At 42.7% G+C, this 466-nt stretch overlaps 1 protein-coding gene across 1 annotated transcript in view; it reads left to right on the forward strand.

The window, feature by feature from the left end:
- Window positions 1-466, forward strand: part of gde1 (glycerophosphodiester phosphodiesterase 1) — a 4,143-nt gene that overhangs the window by 2,509 nt on the left and 1,168 nt on the right. Inside the window, exon 4 of the mRNA XM_032529589.1 lies at window positions 83-175. Coding sequence (XP_032385480.1) covers window positions 83-175 — 93 coding nt within the window. The remainder of the gene's footprint in view (window positions 1-82; window positions 176-466) is intronic.

Here is a 466-nt window from a genome sequence, read left to right on the forward strand (position 1 = left end):
ACACACACACACACACGCACACAAACTCTTAACAGTTGACTGTCCTACAATAACCATGTAACCATTTCTCATCTCCTCCCAGGCAGCTGTAGCCCTCAAAGAATTGTATAAAAAACACCCAGTCCTCTACAACAGCAGCATTGTCTGCTCTTTCGAGCCCAGAGTTATCTACAAGGTAAGAGGGCTCTTTGAAGTTTGTTGGAAGTGAGTGGTAGTATACTGTACCTGAACAAAGTCAGATTTGCCGTGTTTGACTGTCAAACTGCTGTGGAACAAAAGGAGACAGTTATTAAATGAGACTGTGGACATTTTATTTAGGGAACCAGCCTGCACACATTGCTGCAATATAATGGTTTGTTCTGGGCCAATCCCTCCCAGGTTGCCTGCATAAACACTATATTAAAGCAGGGCTCAAACACTTTGGCCATAAGCAAAATGTCCGTGTTTTCAGTGATTGAACAAAAAC

The sequence above is a fragment of the Etheostoma spectabile genome, chromosome 2 (genome assembly GCF_008692095.1).
Source record: "Etheostoma spectabile isolate EspeVRDwgs_2016 chromosome 2, UIUC_Espe_1.0, whole genome shotgun sequence".
Classification (NCBI taxonomy): Eukaryota; Metazoa; Chordata; class Actinopteri; order Perciformes; family Percidae; genus Etheostoma; species Etheostoma spectabile.